Source organism: Melospiza melodia, chromosome 1 (assembly GCF_035770615.1).
Source record: "Melospiza melodia melodia isolate bMelMel2 chromosome 1, bMelMel2.pri, whole genome shotgun sequence".
Classification (NCBI taxonomy): domain Eukaryota; kingdom Metazoa; phylum Chordata; class Aves; order Passeriformes; family Passerellidae; genus Melospiza; species Melospiza melodia.
The window spans coordinates 133780816-133802738 of NC_086194.1; the positions used below are offsets into that span (position 1 = coordinate 133780816).

General features: G+C 34.3%; 1 protein-coding gene across 2 annotated transcripts in view; it reads right to left on the bottom strand.

The window, feature by feature from the left end:
* Positions 1 to 6290: 6290 nt before the first annotated feature.
* Positions 6291 to 21923, bottom strand: part of RB1CC1 (RB1 inducible coiled-coil 1) — a 65902-nt gene continuing 50269 nt past the window's right edge. Inside the window, exons 16-24 of one of the 2 annotated variants that reach the window (XM_063168702.1) lie at positions 19449 to 19608; positions 17083 to 17191; positions 16721 to 16961; positions 15085 to 15136; positions 13982 to 14029; positions 10903 to 10961; positions 9170 to 9297; positions 7601 to 7671; positions 6291 to 7257 (exon numbers count right to left, since the gene is read on the bottom strand). In XM_063168702.1, the coding sequence (XP_063024772.1) occupies positions 7180 to 7257; positions 7601 to 7671; positions 9170 to 9297; positions 10903 to 10961; positions 13982 to 14029; positions 15085 to 15136; positions 16721 to 16961; positions 17083 to 17191; positions 19449 to 19608 (946 nt within the window). In that variant the 3' untranslated portion in view covers positions 6291 to 7179. Of the gene's footprint in view, positions 7258 to 7600; positions 7672 to 9160; positions 9298 to 10902; positions 10962 to 13981; positions 14030 to 15084; positions 15137 to 16720; positions 16962 to 17082; positions 17192 to 19448; positions 19609 to 21923 lie in introns of both variants that reach the window. The other variant, XM_063168694.1, reaches the window with a different exon arrangement.

Consider the following 21923-nt stretch of genomic DNA (forward strand, 5'->3'; position numbering starts at 1 on the left):
TGGACTTGAGTTGCCAATGTTAAGTTCCTGATTCTGAGCTCACTGAAGAACTGGGAAGAGGACATGTGACACTAAAAAGGTTTAGGAAGAAACATTAAAATAGACAGTCCAAAGGCACCATGTAAGAATCACGGCTCATCCTGTTTCCTGTGCAGTACTGGGTCATAACTTAAACAAAATTTCTCAAGATGATTTCTAGGTGACTATATGAACAAAAAGTCTGAAAGTTCAAGATGACACTTGTAGCTTGGCAAAGAAATAATTTGGCAGATGGAGAAATGCCAAGATTGATTTTTTCTTCCTTTTTTGAATAAATTAAGGAAGTCTAATATAAAGCTGAAAAATCCAGAAGATCGCTAGACAGAAATTGAAACCTATAGAAGTCCACTAAAAATAAATTAACATTTTCAAGTAAAAAATTGTAAAAAATTGATTTTTTGCTGTATTAGGTCTCAAAGAAAAGCAATAAGTATGTGATTTAACACACACGCCACACTACAACAGTGCATCTTGCATTAATATGGAGAACTGGTTTACAGAGTAAGAACTGACCCACACAGATACCAACAGTTTCCAGAGGTGCCTGAGAATCACAAGTATCAGAGCACAGAACAAGGCTGTAAGTTTTACTTGAAGCGTCACATGCCTTTGAGCACACTGCTTTACCTACTTTCTTACATAATGGAGAGAACAAAATGGTGAGAGCACAGGATTTGAAGATATAAAACTGCTATGGTATGAAAGAGCAGCCCAAGTATCTGAAATTGGTCACCCTGGTTGTCAGGTACCAAAAATAAGTAAATTATCTGGAGAAACTCAGGTCTTACGTAAGAGATACATAGCAAGCATTCTGCTCAGAAATTGCCACCATAAAAAGGACAAGAATGTAATCATATGTTCAAGGCAAGGTTTTTATGCATAACTGGGAACAGATGTGGAAGCACAAGCACAGGAAAAGAGCACCTAATTAGCTAATTGAAAAGCGCATCCTCAGGCATATAAAATCCCAGTTTGACAAGCAGTCATAAGCTGACATTTCTCAATTTTTCAGTGCTTTAAAACTGCCAAAATAGAAGCATATGCCATCACAGTATATAAACACATTCTGTAATCATACACAGAATTGGGGAACATTCTGGATTGGCAGGGCTTTTCTAAAGAATGTCTAGTCCAACTCCCACTAATCTGAATGGACATCTTCAACTAGATCAAGTTGCTTAGAGCCCCATCCAGTCTGACACTGAATGTTTCCAGGGATTAAGCACACACCACCTCCCTGGGCAACCTATCCCAGTGTTCCACCACCCTCATAGTAAAGAATTGTTTTTATCTGGTTTGAATCTACCCTCTTTTCATTTAAAACCATTACCAATCGCCCTATCCTATACCTACGTTCAAAAGCTCTAGTGGAACTCTGGTGTTCCAGAGTAGCAACAACACTGAATATATGCTTACATTCTACTGGTAATATGGAAATATTTTTTCAAACTCTACAATGCCGTTAGAAGGTCAACAGAAGCATATTTAACTGCATGTATCATAGCTGCGGCAAATTATTTGAGCTTCCAAAAATATACTTATAAGTAAGAGCAACAAACATAAGGAATAGAAATATTATTAGTATTACATGGCCTAAAATTAAAATAAAAAATATTTTACTTCTTAGCTGTTTTGTTGATTTTAAAAAATACCTCTGAAAAATTACTTCAGCCTAATTTAAGAAATCTTAGTATATACCAAAAAAGGCTATTTCTATTTTACAGCCTTTTAAAAGCAGACAGTTGGTTTTAATCAGCTGATTTGAACTGAAAATAAATACCTGTTTTTTTTCTCTATAGTTACATAAAATAAATGTCTCTTCTGACGCTTAAAAAGCTATCAATTGTCTACAAAACTATCACTTGTTATTTGCAGTATTCTGCACTGTATTCAATATAAGTACAACCTTTTTCTACCATTTCAATCACTATTAAATCATTGCTAAAAATATACCCCACCATTCACAAGAGACATGGCAGACAATTAATGCTGACCAGCACCCCACAAGAAGCATAACTTAGCAGTCTCCTCGTGAGTATTTTGATTATATTAGACATTAAGAGCTGACATTTCAGCTGCTTAAATTAACTGGCTCAGAGATGGACTGGTACTTAAAACTGACTGCTACCCTTAAGGATCCAGCATCTTCAGGCCATTTTTTTGGTCCCTCCTTGATAACTGACATATAAACATTTTTATGTCCTTGATAATGACTATAAAATGTGTAAACTCATAACTGTAAAATTCCAACACAGAATATTTTGGTTATATGTAACTCATAGCTCTGTACCTAATCTTCATTAAAAAATAAAAATGAGACATTACTTATCAATCTTTTCTGCACCTTTAATGCAACCAACACAGGAGCTTGTGTTGTGTGCACAAGCATGCAGCCCTGTGTTCAGAACAGATAGAGCTCATGTAGAGATCTGGGGCAGAAACAGGACTTACTGTTCTGAGCATGGTTCTTCATTAACACCCTTTTGCAAACAGTACCAATTTTTGACTAGGAGGTAAGAAAATAGCTCTTCTCAGTGCAGAAAAAAAATCTGCTACTTACTAAATAATTTTGCCTAAAAAGTCAAATCCACAGTGAATTTAAGTCCAAAGAAGCAAAAGTCAAGAAAAGGAAAGCAAGGATGCCAGCGATGATTAATTTCAGAAAATTGAGCCAGAAATAAGGGAGAATTTAAAAATTACTCAAATTACAACAGCAGTTTCAATCCAGGCTTCAAAACAAAGGACTAAATTCAATGTTGAAAACATTCAATTGCCAAATCAGTTGCAAACTGAAGACCCTTACTAAAAACATTACAGGATTTCAGTCCCAGCAGAGAGTTGGGCAATACAACCTCAGGAGGTTCTTTACAACCTCAACTGTTCTCTAAATCTGATGCTGCTTGAGAGCACCAATACTGAACTCAATTCTTAGCCAGTATTTGGAGTCTGGGGACTAGACTTTCCCATGCTCCTCAGTATTTTATGTGGATGTTGTTAATATGAGTGATTGTTAAAAGAGCTAGTGCTAAAGGAAGTAACTGTTTACCCTTTCCCATTTATCATCACTGCTTCAGGACTGCAGAATGGCTGTAAAGTGAGATAAAGAAATCAGCGACCTTAAAATGCAGCACTGAGATAGATCACTGAAGTTTAAAAGGCTTGAGGAGGAAAAGGAGCTCTTATATGGAGAATGCTCTATTTCTGAATTATTAATTTGACACTAAGCAGTAATTGCCTGCACTTATTGATTTAAAAATTATTAATTAATAATAATTTATTATAATATTAACTATAATAATAAGCTATAATTAAAATAATAATTAAATGACAATTTATTAATTAAAAAATATAGAAACTATACAGCACTCCAAAGTACTAACCAATTTTTGCTGTACCTGCTCACAGCCAATCTGCCTTCTAGCTAAACTCCACAAAATAAGGCTGCAATGTAGGTCACAAAGAAAACTAGTGCTGCAAAAAGGCACAGAATAATTTTGCAGAGGGCAGATTTCCCAGTTCCACTATATAACATAAGTAACTTAGGGAAAAGTGTATACTTCAGTAAAAATGGTCCTACTCAGATCATCTTAAGATTCAAATGCAACACAGCTGAATTGTAAACAGCACAAGCTCCTGACAAGAAACTGACTGCAGAGCAGTGCAAAAACTAATATGCTTCTCATAGTATTCAAATGGATATAGCTTTCCAAGAACACTGGAAAAAATCCCTTTTAAATTATTACATCCCTTCTGTGTTAAGTCTGCAGGAGAGCATTTGCTTTCAATCAACTTTTTCTACCATTCATTTTCCCTTCTGCAGTTCAGAAAAATAAATTTCCTCTCTCTAAAGCCAGACTTTGGAATAAACATGTATTAGCAGTAGCACAAGAGGCTTTTATTTTTAGTATCTGTTATGTTTCCAACATGCTGCTCCAGAAAAGTATTAGAGAAATTTGAGATCATCAAATTTATCCTCCCACTTCTCTCCCATCTCTTCTGACCATGCTCCTCTTCCAAATCATATAGCTATATACAAATTTTTATTATGGTGCAAGACGAAGCACATAGGTGGTACATAACGAACATACTTTCAAGAACTAGTAGGGCTGTGACATACAAAAATATGTAAACTACATTTTTCTCAATGACTGTTCAGAATCATTACTGAATATGTTGGGAGTTTGTTTGACAGAATTTCCATTTTGAATATACATAAAGATTACAAAATGAAACACATGACAAATATTCCTAAAACCCAAAGGCACTGCTGTTTATTTATATTTTTAAAATATTATGTCATGTAACAATAACAGATACATCCTGGCATTCTATTAAGTGGCAGATATCAGCAGGGAAGAAGTTTTTCTTCCCTCATAGTTTGCATTACAGCACTTTATTTTAATCAATTTATTTAGGTGCTTCCCAAGTTCACTTTCATATATTGCTCATGTGTTTCTGAGTTATATAAACCTCCGTCATGCCTTTTTATCTTAAAGTAGAAATCAAGCCAACTTTCATAGTATCATAAATCATTGCTGCTACTGTCCATATATAAGCTTAAAAGTATGTATTTTTAATCTAAGCAACAGTAAAACAAGACTAAAAAGTTTAGATGTTTTTATAGACAAAAATAAGGAATTTCTGAGGTTTTTTGGATTTTTTGGTGAGGAAGTTAATTTTCAGCACGAGTTCTGTACTCACCTCACTTCAGCACTCAGGGCACCACCTCAGAGCCTACAACAAATGAACTTCACGGTATGTCATCAACACAAAGCAGAAAGACACACAAACCTTAGTGATTAATGATTCACAGTGTAAGAAAAATCTGTATTTTTGTATGCCCTAAAAGGAGGAGTGCCCCTTGTAGGTGCTCTGTCATGCAGGGCCATCATCAAATCAGCAATTTTATCCAACTTGGAAGGACTTGATTGACAACACATCCTTTCCTCCACTGAGAAATTTCTAGGCAACATTTTATTTACCTTTGAAGTAGATTATTCAATAACAAGAGTGGGGCCTTATGTTATAGTACTGGATTGCCCCTTGCCACACAGATTCACTGCTGCTACTCAAGGAATAACTGCCCTCCCAGAAATGGACGGAGATTCACTGCCTCTTAGCAAAGCCTGATGGCTTCCAACTAATCCCTGCAAGACTTACAATATTCACAGCAGTAGTATCTGAGGCTGGGAAAGTTTTGTCAATGGGTAAAAGACATCAAGGCTTCTAAACATTTGGCATAATTAAAGAAATGAGTTACACTATGTGTGCAACTTAAACCACTTGTGACTAAGTTGACTTAAGGAACAAGACTGCACTAAATTGCAGACAGAACTGAATTCCAATTTAGCTGAAGGTGAAAAATTCAATGATTAAAAAAATTGCATCATGGGTTGTTTCTCTGCATTAAACCTATCCTATAGATCTATGTTATTTACATATTTGACACTGGGCAGTACTCAACTATGGTAATACTATTCTTGACGAACAAGGCACATTAGAAAACTAATTTTAAAAAGTCAGTACGTCAACTAGTAAATTTAACAACCAGGTAAGAAGGCAACTTGACGAAATGACATTCTGTTTTCCACAGATCAATTGTCTTAGATTTATTTAATCAAAGATATGATACAGTTACAAGCCCATGCATTTAATAAAAATCTGAACTTAAAAATTTTATGGAATAAAATTTTAAATAAAGCATATACAGATGTTCCTGGGTATTCAACTGGACTGGTTAGTATAGAGAAATATTATTTGAAACATATGACCAGAAGCATTGAGATTTTCATGTGATCATTTCTTTACCTCTTCCTCTTCCACTCCACACCTGAAGATAAATCACAGCTGAATAACTCCATGGACTGAATCCTAGGCATGAGCTCATAGCTGAACTCATAAATTCCCTTCCCATTGGTTACATATTTATAGTATATCCCTTTTATACTGTTATTAAAAATAAAATAAATAAGACTACATTTAAAAAATGTAGGCAGTATAACTACTAAAAATGTCATTTATGCATTTAATATGCTGGCAAAATTAAAATTTCTGTCTACTTAAATTCATTTTTATGATTACAAGGTAATTCTTGTAATTCCCAAATGCTTTTGAAAATTACTACCTCTCAGAAAATTTGGGTATTTCTATGTAATGAAACTGCCGGAGAAACCACAGAGAAGATGCAACAGATTAACATGAAATAAATACTAGAGATAGTATTTAAAAGGCACACAAATACTTCAAACACATACAGTTTCAAATCTTTATTGTTTTAAAATTCTACATGTCTTTTACAATTACAATAATTTGTTACTTAAATGACTCTTGTATGGTTAATGTACAATGAGTTTTTTCCTGAAACTCAACCATGAAATACAATTTCATCAATATGATTTTTCTAAATAGATTAATACAAGACTTCTGTTTTGTTGGGAAGAACAAGTGCTTCACCTTGAATAAGCAGCACAGGTGTCTTCCCTTCAGAATCTGTGTGATCAATCCATCGAAAGTGCTTTTGAAGATTGCAGATCTAACTGTGACTGATTTTCAAAATCAGTGCATCAAATTACAAGGGTTTTTTAACATTAAAGAGCATTTTCATGTAATGAAACAAGCTGCAGTAGTTATTTTTATTCATCTACTGAGGCAAACTCATGTTGAAGAAAAATTATATGATTATCTGCATGCAATGAACACCCTCTTTAAATAGTTGATGAATTTTACACATATAAAGAATCTGTTAAAGAGTGCAAGTACTTTGATAATGATTTCACAAAAGGACATATGCTGGTAATAATGGTAACTAACATTTAACATCTAAATACAAGCTAATGTATATTTAACAGGCAATTAACATGGCAAACAAACCATGTTTCATGTGGTTGCCCTTAGAGAAAATGAACTCATTTGGTCCACACTCTTAAAGTTATCTGGGTAAAAAAATCGAAGCAGTTAGGGCCAGAGTTTTTGATGAATTTCTAAAATGCCACCTGTTAAAAAGTAAAAGCAGTACATCAATGACGTATCTTGTCACATGACCTCAGTATAAAAAGATGGCCTGGTATTTGGAGCGATGAACGAGCACTGAAGGACAAGTCAAAAAAGAATGGAGACAGAATGAACTAAAACTTTGTTGTGTTATACTTTCTTGTTCCATGGTACTGCTTTCACTCTGTAGAATTTTGTACCCAAAGGAACTTTGAATCTGTTTTGTGCCTACAAAAAAAGAATAAAAAAATTAAAATGTGGAATTATTCTACTGGTTTTTGTACTTGTAAGCTCAAACTGATTCCTACAACTCAGTATTCAGGAGACCCTTAGGAGTCTGGCAAGGCTCTGGACAGTGTGGATGCCAATATCCAACCCACTGCTCACTCAACTCTTCTGGTTCCCCTACTCTTGCTATTCACTGACTCAAAAGAAAAGCAGGAATAGCAGAACTTAGGACAATTTTCATCCAACTTCTTATGCAGAGAGAATCTGTCATAACTGTTAAAAATACTAAAATATACTTTTTTCTCTATTAATCACAGATGATTTCCCATTACTATTTTCTTACCTTTTTTGCCTGGCAATACTCCTTTTCCATCACTTTTCCTAGCACCCACGGTCTCCTAGATGCACCCGATGCTAAAGAGAAAATGTATGCAATATTTTGGATAAGCAACTACAGGTACCAGGATATTACATTATCTTTTCATTAAAAGCAGATTTTTTTAACAGTTTAAATAAATAAACAAACATTAAGTAAGATCAGATTTAAATGCAACATTTTGGTGGCCCTTAGAAGAATAACTTGCAGTACCTAGGCCAACACCAATTTTAACCTATCACAAGTGTTCTGATATTTCACTTGCCCACTTCCCTGATGCAGGAATAGAATCAAGACAGTTTCCTGAAGCAATGAGACAGAGACAAATGTGTCCCTCAGGCAGTTGTTAGGTCTTGATATTTGTTTTATCTGCAGTTTTCTTAGATTTGTGATTAACTCTATTCAGCAACTGGTAAGGACCAGAGCAAGCGAAGTCCATTTGAAAACAGGTCAGTGAATTAAGTACTCACAGTAACATACAAACTGACATGGCTTTTATCTTATGCATGTCAAAACCCAGTAAGAAAAGTCTACCATATTTCACACAGCTATATATGCACTACTAATGCCGTGGGTCAGAATGTCTGGAAGTAAGACAGGCATTTTCCCCTCAGGTTTCACAGATGACAGCAGACTCACAATCCAGTTAGCGCTTAGTGGTCTTCTGGACAATACACAGCTATTCAAGATCTATCATCTTTCATCATAACTGCAATCTACAGAGAGTCTGCTCAGGGAAATTATTTCACAGCTTGTGACATGCAATAACACAGAAACTTTCACTGGTAAGTTGGGATTAATACAAATTTTCTTTTGATGCATATTCTAAGATGTTTTTACAAAGCTGGGAGCACAGGTGGGTTTGCAAAAAAACATGACTGTTTAAAGACATTTCCATTAATTCATTGGAGCCCATGGTTTAGTGCAAAGCATTGTTATTTTTCCTCATTTAAAAAGATTTCAATTTTGCTAAGTTTAGATAGCTGACAAAAAAAAGCGAACAAAAATCCTTCAAAATTATGGGACAAAAAAAGTAAATGTGTCATCAACTTGAACATAAAGAAATACTTGAAGTCTTCTCTGAAAATATTATAATAAATACCACTTTAATTTGGTAATATGAGCAAAAATACTGATTGCAAACTCCCATGTACTGTTGCCTACATGTTTTTATTTATTATTTATGCTGAGTAGGTAAAGCAGCCTGATGGGAATGTTAACATACTCTGTGTGTGTACCAAATAGGCACATTCTCCCTGTTTTTTTTTTCCCACAGCTTACTTTGAAGATGCAGATATTTTTTCCCAATTTTCCAAGATATTAACATCTATACAAATTTTTAATTTAAAATGTTCTGCTTTGAAAAATACTTTGCACCAGAACAAGTAGCAAAAGCTATAAAGATAGCGGACAACTATTACATGCTTCTTGTATTTATCACATACATATAAAAATCACTTAGTGTTAGAAAGTTAAGACTGTTAGTTGTAAGAGGAGATAATAATTAGAAAAAAATCTGACACTTACCACACTCACCTGGTTTGAGATCCAGTGCAGCAAGGGACTCTGAGTGCAAGAAATACAAGGTTGGACTAACAGTAAACAACACGTAGTTGTCATGCCTTTCATCCAAGATAATGAGTACCAAATCGCCAACCTGAAAACTAGGGAAAAAAAGAAAATCACAGAAACTTAACTAAACAAACAGCACAGAAGCCTAAAGCTACATTTATTCCCCATGTATTGCATGAGACCAACTAGGTTGAAGAGCAGCAGACATTTCCACGTGCTATGCCAACTTATATACATTTCCTATTTTCTGAGGACAACAAAAGCAGGCTACCTTTAAAAAGTGTTTTTGAAACGTTCTACAGCCATCAGCTCAGATTCTTTTTCTCAAAATAACTTTCATTTTTTCTTTAAAACACAATCAGAAATACCTAACTAAATGCCAGTGTTTCAATTTTGTACTATTTTTTTCCACTGGTACTTAAGGTAATCATCACTGTAGTGGCGTTTACAAACATTTTTTTGTTGTTTTAAACTGAAAAAAATATGAACACAGAAAAATACAGCAAGAACATTTATGCAGCTTTCAATCTTAAAATTCTAAGCACACAAGACAAGTAAGGAATGAAGTGTTTACCTTTGATAAAATGATGAAAAACCAAAGAAACACTGTGACAACTGTACATAAAACATTTTAAAATTCCACTTTTCTGACACCAGGGAACACAAAAACCAAGTTCTCATGCAAAGTTTCAACTACAGAATTCAGAGAGCAACTTCTGTCTCCAAACTTCTTGTTCCACAGTGTAAAGTGTTGCGAGTAAATTATTTACCCATTAATGAAATGAAATCTAAATTAGCTACAAATTAAGCATTAGATCACAAGGGAGCTCTAAGAATAAATATTACTACTCCTCTGAGGATAAAGGAGGAAGTGCAAAGAAAGTGAAAAACCTCTCAATAGAAGGAGACTACAGATACAAAGACAATCAAATGAGTAAATCTAGAGAAATTTAGGTCATCATCTTTAAAGTTCATTTTTGGATTAAATAAACAATACTCCAAACTTTTCTGCCTAGACTTACTATGAAGACAAGCTATATTGACTTAAAAACGTCTCTACTGGACAGTTGAATTCTTCGGTCATACCATTTTCCTCCTCAAAATCTACCAAGACACTTGGGACAATTTTCAGATGCTACAGGGAAAAAAATTATTCTTCACATCCTGATCTTGTTACATCAAAAATGAAAACTGGTGTAATTCACAAAACATTAATAGAAAAATCTGTGCAGATTCTCTCTTTCTCCAAAGATTATTTTTATATTATTCAAGAAATATATAAGCCTAATATTAATTGAAAGTTGTCTGAAGCTTTCACATTTTACAAGAATACTTCTTTTTCCAGCAACAATTCTAAATGCAGCTGCTAACAGATTGATGCTATAGCATCATTATGTTTTAGCAAACAAAAAAGTAATCTAAAAAAAACCTCAGAGAATGCTAGAAATCCTACAGAGTATGGAATTCAAGAAAGTCACTGACAGAGAATTCAAAAAGGCCATTTCATTGTTTATAAAAAGGTTTTATAAAATTTGATTTATGCTCAACTGGGACTGTTCAATAGCTGATGGCTAAATTACAGTGATCTATGCATCCTTTCACCACAAAGCAAGAACAGTAGAAGTATAACATTAACTATACATTTATGTTATTGCAAGCATATCCATCTACGTATTTGAAAATTAACATGCACTTACTCTCTAATTGCTATTTTTTCAGAATGTCTTGAGGATACTGATGACATGCTTTGAGACATCTATAAAAAGAGAAAAGCTATTAAGTAAAAAGAGAATAGCTATTAAGCTATTAAGTACATACTTCCTATTAAGCAAGCTATGATGAAACGTACATTGCAGGTAAGAGCATGGCAAGATGATTTTTCATTGATTTCAAACACTGCCTAGTCTTGCAGATTTTATACTCACTCAGAAAACCCACCATACTTTTGTGATCCTGTTCTGTAGTGGGTTTGGTTACTTGTGGTTCGGTTTTGGTTTTTATTATTGTACTTTTTTTTAATGGCTACCTTTGATTATAATTGTTCCAGCATAACTAACTTCTTCCTCATTATTTAAAACTGGGAAGAACTTTTCATATCAGTGCCAGTGAAGATTTACTCCGGGCATACACAAGACTTATCATAAATGTGTTCATTCTAACAGAGAAGTCACTGGCACCAGAAAAGGCTGATGGCAGAACACCACAGATTAAGCATGTTTATTACAATTAAACTCTAGATGTTGAGCTTAAGATAGTCTCTCAGTTTTTCTACAGTCATAAAATCTCAAGTTTATTGTAATCAACAGGGCAGCACTCCCTGGAACAAAACTGGAGTCAGATTTACTAAGACCAAACCAAGGTTCAATTCTGTAAGGTTTTGGACATAAGAGTTATCTCCTACATGTATATTTTCTTTTAATTCTGTTTAAATTAATAAAATACTGGCACATGGAACAACTTCAATAGGACAAACTAGACCTAAAAATAAACGTAAGTGCACACAAAGTTTCTACGAGAACTGTGACAAGAAATGACAATGGGTAATTAATACTACTTCTATCTCCAAGGGAACACTTATCCCCTGGGCAGGCAAGTAGCTGGGGAAGCTGCTCAGACATAAATGTATCAGTTCCATTACCCTCTGGTAACCTCCTTACAACAGATAATTCATAATTATTCCACAGAAACTCTGACTAGAGGTAGGTCCTGCAGTTTTTCCACCCATTCCTACATCCTGGATCATTCATAAATGTTATTCAAATCTAGATTGCTCACACTTGAAGTTCAGCATGTGATTTTTCAGCTGTAACTCAGATATTGTTCCCTACAGCGAATTTCCTTCCTATTGTCAATCTTGCCCCCTGCCTTCCCCAGAGGCAGTACCAGCCTGTTTTCGTATGAGCCTGAAGCCTATCCACAGCTCATTTTCTTCATTTCTTCAAAGAATGGGTCCAAATTGAATGCAGTGCATCACAGAATGCTCCCAAATTCTGATGACACTTTCAGCAGTTTTATTTACAGGATCCAACTTCAGAATTTTGTTTTTAATTTTTATTTTTTTATTTTAAAAAAAGTTTTAGAGGCTACCTTTCTTTCTTGAAAAAGTCACAGCTAGCATGAAATTTGTCAAATTTGTTTAGATTGTTCACAGAAGAGTTTGAGAGTTCTCCTCAGATATATAGACCAGATATTTTCTTGCTGTTTTTTCAAACTGGAATAAGTGTTAAATGAAAACACAAAATAGCTTGATTTCTGTAGTTTTCCTTAACTTCTAACTTCAAGAAAAACAGAACAAACTAGAATGTTGAGAATAATTACATTAAAACCTAGTAAGGAATATTTTATTAATACAATTGTAATAGCCTGTACATAGAAAAAAATTGTTCCCTTTCTCAATAACTCATTTACTATAACAAAAATCCTGTAATAACATTCCATGTATTAAAAGGAGCTCCTTTTTGTTCCTTGTAGAAGTAACCTAAAAGTTCTTCTGCAAAAGCCCATGACCTATGAAGATTTTCTTTTTCACACATAATGCCTTCTGAGCTCCTTATCTGAAGTACCTCAATAGAAATAAATATAGATATTGAAGTGTTGATGCATATCTCAATTTTAGAAGTGCATTTAAAAGGAGGGGGAGAGAGAAAGAAGGATGAAGAGATAAATGATAAAAACTCACTATGTAAAAACTCACTTTATAAGTAAGGAATTAAAAAGCCATGAAGTTCCATTTAAAAATCAAATCTGAATTGCTTTAGAGACCAAAGAACCACCAATTTCTCCTACATGGCTTTCTATTAATCATAACAAGAATAATCCTCTAGTTGTCTCATACACAGTGTTTCTTCCATTTTATTTTACTCTAATATGACAAGATATCTACAGAGAGGTTTACAAAACTGTCTGGGTGTATTTAGCGTTTTTATTGTAAAAATTACACTTAAATAAATTCTGTGTATTTCACTGACATTCTGAATTAAAAATTATCCTTGAAAAATTATACTTTTAGATGTCTTGCAATCTTTCCCTACACCTGGCATGAAGTCTAACTTCCCACTATAGAGGTATCAGTTCCTACCAAACTTTTAGGTATCACCAGTCACTTAAAGAAAGTGTGATCTCCATGGCCAGTCCAACCAAAGGATGTGCCTGTTTCCTATACACACAGGAATTTTTTTAAGACTTAAAATTGAGACCTGCTAGCATGGACAAAGAGGGAATAAATAAAAGAAGAAGAATTTATACTACAGGAATCAAGGGCACTCTGTCACTAAATTATTTTTCCTTCCATAGGCATTTACTGTAGCATTTTATATGGTGCCTGCCTGCATTTCCAGCTACTAGGCAGAATTACAGTTTCACACCTTACTAAGGTGGCAGGTGCAGTTTTCCCAAAACAATCTGTAAGTTATTGTTAACACTCCCAATTATGCTTAAAGTGTAGGCATATTTATATTCATGTAAACTGGCCTTGAATCTACTGCTGCTGAAAGCTGAGTCATGGTGCCCTGGAAATTACCACCCCACTACCCCAACTCTGGATGGTCTGCGCTCTTTGGGAAGAAGTCACTTCTCAGTCCTGTGAATCTTTTTCCATGAGAAGACTAAGCTCATGTAATCTCTCGAAGGTTATCAGGTTCCCTATCCACCACTTGCCTTAACACTTTAAATATTTTTTAAATTAATAAAAAAAAGTTACATATTAACAAACTTAACATTTTTAAGCTTTTCTTACTTTTTCATGAGGCTTAAAAAATGGATTGCACAAATACTTACCAATCTTTGATTCAATCTCTTATTTTCCTCTTCTTTCAACTGCAAAGTCTAAAAGAAAAACTTAATCTGATTAACTGGATATTATACTTCATATAGTACAAACTTTTTTTTTAAAGTTCTAATATGACTAGAGACCAACTACTTGTACAATGCTACATCCTTCAGTTCTAAAACAATTATCAAAGCATCTTTTGAACAAAGACATGCAAAAAACCCCTTGAAGTCTAGGAATTATCCTAGTGCTACAAACCTTCATGCTATGATTGTACCTGCATAGTCATACTTCTCTTTCAGTTAGAAAAACATGTAAATGATAGAACAGCAAAAGAAATGTAATATATTATTATGTTATAGGTTCTACCCATGACAAATCCTTTGCAATCAAATGACAGAAAAAAGCATGTACATGCTCATAGTCAGAAACACCCAGGCAGTTGCTTCATACAGTGTCACAATCCATTAACAGAAAGCATTCCCATTCTTTATTTGGTTCCAGTTTTCAGTCCAAGTGATCCTAAAAAGTTGGAAACTAATGACACCTTTTTTTTTTTTAAAAAAAAAGGTCAACTTCAAAGACAACTGAGATGAAGTTAGATATGACTGGCCAGTTAAAAATTACTAGAATCTGAAATACTCCAGCATAACTACTAGAGGTTAATCTCACATTTTACCAAGAAGACAGCCTATGAGGAAAAATTACCCATTTTTATGAGAAACTGGCAAATCAATCTTAAATCCTGTCCAGCTGTTTTGTATTTCTTAATTAGGAAAAGGAGCTCTAACTTTTTTTCTCTATAAATTCTCTGTATCAATGATCTGTCATTCCTAAAAAGAGTGACAGATCAGTCACTTGTACCAAAACCCACATAAACATAACAAGGATAGGCCAAGAGCAATGTTTTAATAGTTATCTTGAATTATTTCAGTGAATTACAGTGATCCAAAAGTAAAATGAAAAAAGATTCCCTGAAATCATATTGATAATCTCTGCAGACAATATGATGCATCAGAGCATATAATGGACCACAGCACAACTTCACATGTACATACTTTTAAATACTTAGTCAGAAGTACTTAACCTCACAAACAAACAATCTACTCACTCTTTCTAGCAACATTATCCTCTGCTTTTCTTCAGACATATGAACATTTTCACTAAAAGAGAAAGAAAATGGACAGGTTAAAAACTAACCTTTTTTTAATAATCAAAAATTGTCTTTTCCACACTGACCTGTTATCTTCACTCAGTGGAGAGTGTTATATATTTGCTAGCACAGAAGAAACATCATAGAAAGACACTTAGGAATCAGCATTGATATTTCTGGATGGGGTTTTGGATTTTTTTTCTTCCTTCTCTTTAACCAAAGAGGTTCTTTGTCGCAACAAGCCAGTGAATTTTCAGCCACTGATTAGTTTATCAACCTACATCAGGGCATTTCTTCGTATTTTGCATTGTTTTCAAGACACCAGGATGAATGATACAGCCCCACATGCTTTGACAGTTAATCCCTGATATTGCAGTTCAGCTCTATCATGTCCCATCTTCCTGGTCTGCAACTAAAAAGCTACTGGGGAGTATTCTGAAGTGCCCTGGTACTCTCTGGTAGAGACACTAATGTGAACTTGCTACTTGTTGCCTTTCATCTGTGGGATAAACTGAGTACTGCAGCATGATAAAATAAATGCTAACAGCCCAAGTAATTGCTTAAGAACATCAACAGTAATTCCTAAAACAGTTATAATGTACTTTAAAAGCAGTTTAAATAGGGAAGAAACAATGATTTTCTAGCCCAAACCGATTTGGTTGAGAAAACAGACAAGTTTTGGGATGAAACATGCTATAAATCCAATCAAAATTATCAGAAAACTAACAGATTAGAAATAAACAAACCATACTAATCATTACTTCATTTCAGTTAAAAGGCTGTTTAGCTCTCATGCAATAGGAAGCAGTCAACAGAAACCTGTGAAAGTTTCTGTCTAATCATACATTGGGTCATAATTTTTTTGTTCACAAGCTCACCCTAAATTTTTTTCTGTACATCTGTTTTGAAAGTGCAGGGCTATAATGATTACTGTAAGAGCTCTTTTTTAAAATATGGGGTACTTCCTGGTTTTATTATCAGAGCAAGTTTAGCTTGGCAAGGACAAGTTTTCATTTTTACTTCTACAAAGCTGTTAAGTGCTCTGGGTATGTGACTCTGGGTTAGGCAGCATTGGTTGTGATGCACACTGACTAAAGTCAATGTAAGTACATCTAACTATTTTGCTCTTGTCCTCTGATAAAAACCTTGCTCCTCTTGTGTGGTTGCCAGTCAGGTTTCTTACTTCTGTGAAAGGTATGGAGGAGAAGCCTGGGGTTCTTTACAATGCTAGTGGCATGAAAGTGAGACATTGTTCAAAAGATATGTCAGTAAAATGCAGCCTCCCAGTGCATTCACCATTACAATTTTCCTTCTGTTTGACTTAAGTTTTGAATACTTAAGTATATTCTTTTACATCATGATTGTGAGGCCAAGTTCCACCTTGAAGCTGCATACTTGAAAGTCATCAAACCCACACATTCCTAATGATTGTGACACCACAACTGTATGTACATGTATGTTTAAAAGAATATTTTCAGGAAGAGCACCAAAGGCAGGAGAGTTAAACACGCTCATCTGTACTTAACACTGCCCAAGAGCACACATTTCCAGAATAAGAGCATGCTTTATTTCTGCTCTAATGCTCCATACTTACTGCACAGCCATCATACTGGTTTCCATCGTGGAATCCATTCTCCCCTCAGCCCCAAAGTCAGCAACCAATCTCTCTGTGTCTGTGGGCACATCAGCTGCACAGGCTCCACAAGCTTCTGATGCTGCTGCCAAGTAGGTTGATGGAGAAAAATTACTACTTCTCAGTTTATTAACTTCTTCTTCAAGTTTCTTCTTCTCCTCAAGTAAGCGAGCTCTATCTTCAGAAAGTGTTTCAATCAAATCTATGACATAAACAAACAGAATTTCTTTTAATTACAGCAACACCAAGGATCAAAGCCAATCTGCAAATGGAATGGAACAGTCCTATTAGAAAGGATGAAACTTCCTCAGAACTTTGCTTACCCTTATCTTTTTCTTGCTGTTGTGTAAGCACTTTTAATTTGTCACTAAGATCATTAATTATGTTTTCTTTTTTCATTTTCTCTCTTGCCAGAACAGTGTTAAAGTTGGTCTGAAAACAGAGAGGAAGTATTACTGAAATAAGGAACATACTATAAGAATGTAATGCAAGATAGTACAAAAAGACAGCATGCATTTCAGTTTTCTACAATAAAAGAAGAAATCAAAACTTTTTTACTTATTGCTTTGGTGAAGAAATAAAATGTCAGTACATTTTATTTTTATGTTTTTCTTTAAAATTTTTTAGTAATTAATTTTATTTTTAACTGTCTCATTCCCTCAAGCCTGATACATTCAAGCAGTACAGCAAAAAATAATTATTAAAAACCATAAGTTGTTGATTTTTCTTTAATACTTTTTATTCCAGTTAATGTAAATTACTTGAGCATTCTATATTTAAAACAGTTACTTGAAGGGTTCATATTATTAAGATAAAGCTGAACTGCATCCAGATATGTTGCATAAAATGAAAAAGAAAAAATACCCTTATGAAAACACTATAAATTGAAATAAAAATACATTTCAAGTCATGCATTAATTCTTCAGTGAACAATTAATTATTGCAAAAGATACACAGGAATCCTGGTTAATAGCTTGAATAGGTGAACATAAGAAGTGGCCAGCATAGCCTTCAGTACCAGTCTAACAAATCTTTCCAGTTCTTCAGTACTTCTACTGATCATTGTGCCCTTTAACTCTTAGGGTGCTGCTGAAGAGACAGACAAAACCTACTAAAAACCATCTACTAAAAGGATATTTCAAATTACTTTTAATTCTTCTGTGACTTTGAAGATTCTCTTGATATATGCCTATCAACTCTTAAAATGCAAACTATTTGGTGGGCTACACAACTTACATAGGGCACAGCAGCCTTTGTTAAATGTCTGCATAACATAACTCTGTTATATACATATATATAACATCTATGCATATATATAACTTTGTTATATGTCTACATAACAAAAGCATAAGTGACACCTCTGAGGAAACTTCCCAGAGGAAAAAGAAAAACAAAACCCAAAAAAGACAAAGGCAAGACTAAATAGACAAAGTATTCAGTAATGAGCAGAGGCAGCGAAGTAAACTGTCAGCACTGACTGATACACCCTTTTTCTGGGTTTGGAGTGTTTGTTTGCTTTGGTTGGGGTCTATTTTGGGGTTGTTCATTGTTTGTTGTTTTTTTTTAAAAAGATCCAGCTTTCCCTGGAATTTGCTGCCAATGCCTCAGAACCTTCCCTTCCACACTCTGTTCAAGAAATGAAGAATACTCTTAGATAATGAGGAAAATGGAATACTAAGGAATATTGGAAAAATAAATCAAATTATTACCAATCTAGGAAAAAATTTCCTATTAGATCTACTATGTAAGGCTAACTTCAGCATTAATGCCTGTAGCCCAATTGCAGTAAGACCCCTTTCTTTATAGTCATCTGCAATTTTGTGTTCCCTACTCCCTGTATCAAGTGATTAATTGCATTCATTCACCAAGCTGGCTGATCACCACCCTTGTCTCTATGTCCTTATGTGATCCTACCACAGCTACAGTAGGGAGAAGTGCTTAAAACAGAAAATCCTTTCTCAGTGTTTAAATGCAACAAAGCTGCAGATAATAGCTGTTACTAACAGATTTAATTTAAGAACTTGAGACTCCTCTACAGAAACTAAGAGCCCCAAGATATTTTGAAAGGAAAAAATGTGTGGATTCATATGTAAAATAATAATCCAGTGCAATGTGACTTTTATCAAGATAAGGACTACACAGTGGCTTTAAGTTTATTACGTAAAATGCAACATACATTGCTTGAACCTCAAAATACAATATGTTTATGCTTTGAACCTCAAAACACCACCTGTCCATGGTAATATACTTTAAAAGCTAGTGAAATACTAATTGATTCCAGATCAATTAGTATTTCAAATAATTAATTTTGTGTTGTCCACAAATTTTTTAATACCTGATCTCTTTCTGCAGTTAAAGAGATGAATGAATATAGATTCCAAGCACTTCAGCAAAAGAAGTCACAAAAACTGAATATGGATTGCCAGTTGTTTGGTAATTGGTTTTGCCTTCTGTTTTTTTTTTTTTTTTCTAGTGGAGTTTTTTTGTTTGTTTCTTTGTTGTATTTTTTTCCTTAATGCTTAAATGTTTGATTACATTAACACATCATATCCTGGCTTCAGAAAATCACACAAGTTTAGAATGTGCAAGTGTTACAGAGCAAAAGAGAAAACCGTACTCTAACTTCAAAGCAGCAAAAGAACACAATTGTCCCGGGAGCAAAAATAATTTTTAAAAAATTCAGCTTTACCTGCTGCTCTGCAGTGAGTGATGTTCTGATGTTCTGCATTTCTTCATTTTTTCTTTTCTCTTGTTCTTCAAGTTGCTCTAAGAATTTCATTTTTTCTTCCTGAAGCTTCTCCTGAAGTTCAGCAACTAAGTTTGATTCAGCAGATGATTCAGCAGGAGGACTTAAAAGAAAATGTTTAGGCTTTAAATGTGCAGCATATACCAAGCCCCACAATACATGAAATAAACATACACACAAAAAGTCAGATGTTCATTTTGAGACATTATTTCTGAAATATTTAATAAATACTACATTATAAATAAACCATTACTAACTTCAGTTCTACTTTTTAATCATGAGCATCTCACCAATTCTTACTCGAGTTTTCTCTGTTTTTAGCATAGCATGCTGGCTCTAATTTTGAAGTTTTGTGGTGGGGGAGGACTTTTGTTTATACTTTTAGTAATGTAACAAAGTCAGGAAAGTGGTAAAAAGAAACTATCAACTTCACAAAAATACTTAGTATGTCAAAATGCAAAGCCTTCAGAAATATCACATAAGGAAAATAATTCAGCGGAAATCTGATGCTAAGGCATCCAGATGTGAAACTCAAAACTCCGGATTGCAGAATCTGGAGGACAGCAGTGATGATCATAAAAGAAGGAAACCATCAACAGTCACAAAGGCAGGATAATGACCTTAAATGGCTTTTGACACAATGTTACATAAGCCAAGTTTTTCTCATCACTGAAGCAAAACTAACTACACTCTTCTGTGCTTTGGCTTGAGTTATCAAGAATGCCTCTGAAGAACTTTAGAATAGAGAAACCCTGTTGTTGGGCAACAATTGTGAAAAATTGTATTATTTTAAGTTTCTATTATTCATCTGCACCAGAATCATATTAAAACCATATTGACATTAAAACTTATAATATTTAAACCCAAAGCTCTTAGCTGAACTAAACCAAAGCAGAAATCATCTGCCTCTCAGATGGATTGCCTGCACTACTGCTTGCAAATGACAGCCAAGTAAAAGATATTGCTGCTCTGCAAAGGATGCTAGCACATTACCAGTTCTCATACCTCATCACTCTACCAGGCAGTAGGTTTAAATACTTACTCTGAAAAGGTCTTGTCAACTACAGCAACAGTGACAATGGCTAACTTTATTATTTTCAAGATACCAAAAGCACATATCTTCAGATATGTGGGGTTTCTTTGCAAGCAAACACTTGCATTGCTCTAAGATGAATGTACTTAACAACACTGTTACTTGTTTTACCACATGGGGATATACTGAATATACAAATTATTATGCAGCAGCTAAGCACTCAAAAAGCCCATAAGAAGCTCTAAATAAAAGAGCTCTAAAAGCCAACTGAAGTTCTCAAGAGTAGCTAAACAGCCTCTGACATTCTAGAAGTCAGAAGTAAAATAAGCAGAGAAAACAAAGTCATGAAACACTCAGGCAAATATTTTTTTTTGTGCCACCAAGTAAACATTTTCATGCTTGATTAAATTTCAATTTATTTCTAAGGGAAGCCTAGCTAGGAGAGAGAGGACATGCACTCTGTGAAGCTCCACTACATATGGTGGTGTGACAGAAGTGGCTGGGCAATACCAAGACTGCAACATACCAAAGCACTAATTCCATCTTTAAAGCAGTTGGGATTCCTATTCTACTTTTAACATTCTTTAGAGTATTATAGATATTTTAACTAACCAGAAAACTGCTTCAAAATGCTTAACAAGTCATTAAAGATATTGTGGTTTTCTCTACTGTTTTACACTACTACATAGTGCAGAAAGAGGAAATGAAACCACAAATGCCTTGCAGTTTTACTATCTTTCTTAATCAAAATGACTTGATTTTCAGACACACCAAACTATGTTAATTTTTATACTGTGGTAATGCATGGATAGCAAACATTCCTTTGTTGCCTCTTAATATTTTTGTTAATTTCCATGGAAAACCCTAAATTCCTGACACCAGTACAGTACCCAGGTAAAATTTAACAATCTGTCTCTTCATCTGTACCTTCTGAATGGCTTACGTAACATTACTCTTGCAGAAAACAACAAACATATAGTCACATGCCAAATAAAAGTTGTTGTCTACCATTACAACTGCTAAACAATGAGTGAGAATAACAAATCAACCTGAGTTATTGACATAGCTTGGGGTTTTAAGAATGCAAAAATCAAACAAGTAAATAGTGACTTTGAAATCTTAGGACAGATTTACTCGACATATAAGCACTCTGGAGATAAAAACATAGTATATATCTTGATTCCTAGAGAAAAAAAAATAACAGCAGAACAAAGGCATAAAAAGAAGCCTGAGGAGGCTAAATATATTTCAATGTCACACTAAAACTTAAATTACTTTACAGAACTTTGTAACAAACTAACAGCACTTCTTTGGATTGAAACAGATAATATTTCTTTGAAATACATTATCTGTTTTATCCAGTTTGGATAAGAATACACACAGCT